The following is a 1,004-nucleotide window of genomic DNA, read 5'->3' on the forward strand; positions in this document are numbered from 1 at the left end:
TGGTAAACTCATCGGAAATTACCCTTGAAATGACAAAAACAGACCAAGGCTTAAGAACCTACAATATACTAACTTCCTTAAGGAAATGTAGCTCAGACACAGCCCAAGGGTCATTGCACCTCATTATGAAACCGGGTTTCTTTGTTTCTCTTTTGGAGCAGATGTTTAAGTCATTAAACCCCCACAGCCCTCATGGTGCTATTACCTGTCCAGCGGGTTGGGTTGAGAAGGCCTCAACCAGTTTCTCCACCCCGTAGTGGGTGAGGACAGAGGTGTTGAAAATGAACTGAGGGTAGTGAATGTCTTCTCCATCGATTTGGAAGCTGTCAGGCATGAGCGGGTGCCAGTGGTAAAGTTGATTGAACTCCACAGCAATGCGGTTCTGGTACTGGAACTGTGAGGTGAACAGCAGCGTGGGATCAAAGTTGAGCTTCAGGCGGTAACCACTCAGATGCTGCACATAGTCCTCGATCACAATACGAATGGTCTCACCTTGAGTTAATGGATTCAAAATGTACAATAATATAGTTTTTTTAAATTAGTAAATACAAACATTATGTAAAGAGTGTTGCACAGTGGAGAACTGTAAGCACTTTTGTAAAACTATTTTACAAAAGATATTCAGGGTTTAAAAAAAATGTAATTTGTAATTTAATAATATAATATAATACAAATACACATACTATTCATAAAAGAACAAGGCACCAGGGTTAAAGAAAATTCAGGATTTAGGAATGGGCTCTTTTCAATTCATGAGTTCTACAATCATTTTATGTAATGTTTTTACTAATATATATATATATATATATATTATATACACACATGTAATAAGTTTTTTATATAATAAATAATTTTCATATTTTTTATTTTAGTCTAATTTTATATCATTTAATATAATATAAACTAGTGGTGTCAAACGATTAATTGGGATTAATCGCATCCAAAATAAAATTGTGTTAACATAATATGTGTGTGTACTGTGTATATTTATTATGTATATATAA

General features: G+C 34.1%; 1 protein-coding gene across 1 annotated transcript in view; it reads right to left on the bottom strand.

Annotated features, from left to right (window-relative positions):
• Positions 1 to 205: 205 nt before the first annotated feature.
• LOC107577755 (prostaglandin G/H synthase 1-like) overlaps positions 206 to 1,004 on the bottom strand; it is a gene marked incomplete at both ends in the record, with an annotated part of 3,669 nt that continues 2,870 nt past the window's right edge. Inside the window, one exon of the mRNA XM_016263793.1 lies at positions 206 to 492. Coding sequence (XP_016119279.1) covers positions 206 to 492 — 287 coding nt within the window. The remainder of the gene's footprint in view (positions 493 to 1,004) is intronic.

Source organism: Sinocyclocheilus grahami, unplaced genomic scaffold (assembly GCF_001515645.1).
Source record: "Sinocyclocheilus grahami isolate Dianchi unplaced genomic scaffold, SAMN03320097.WGS_v1.1 scaffold7112.1, whole genome shotgun sequence".
NCBI classification, from domain to species: Eukaryota; Metazoa; Chordata; class Actinopteri; order Cypriniformes; family Cyprinidae; genus Sinocyclocheilus; species Sinocyclocheilus grahami.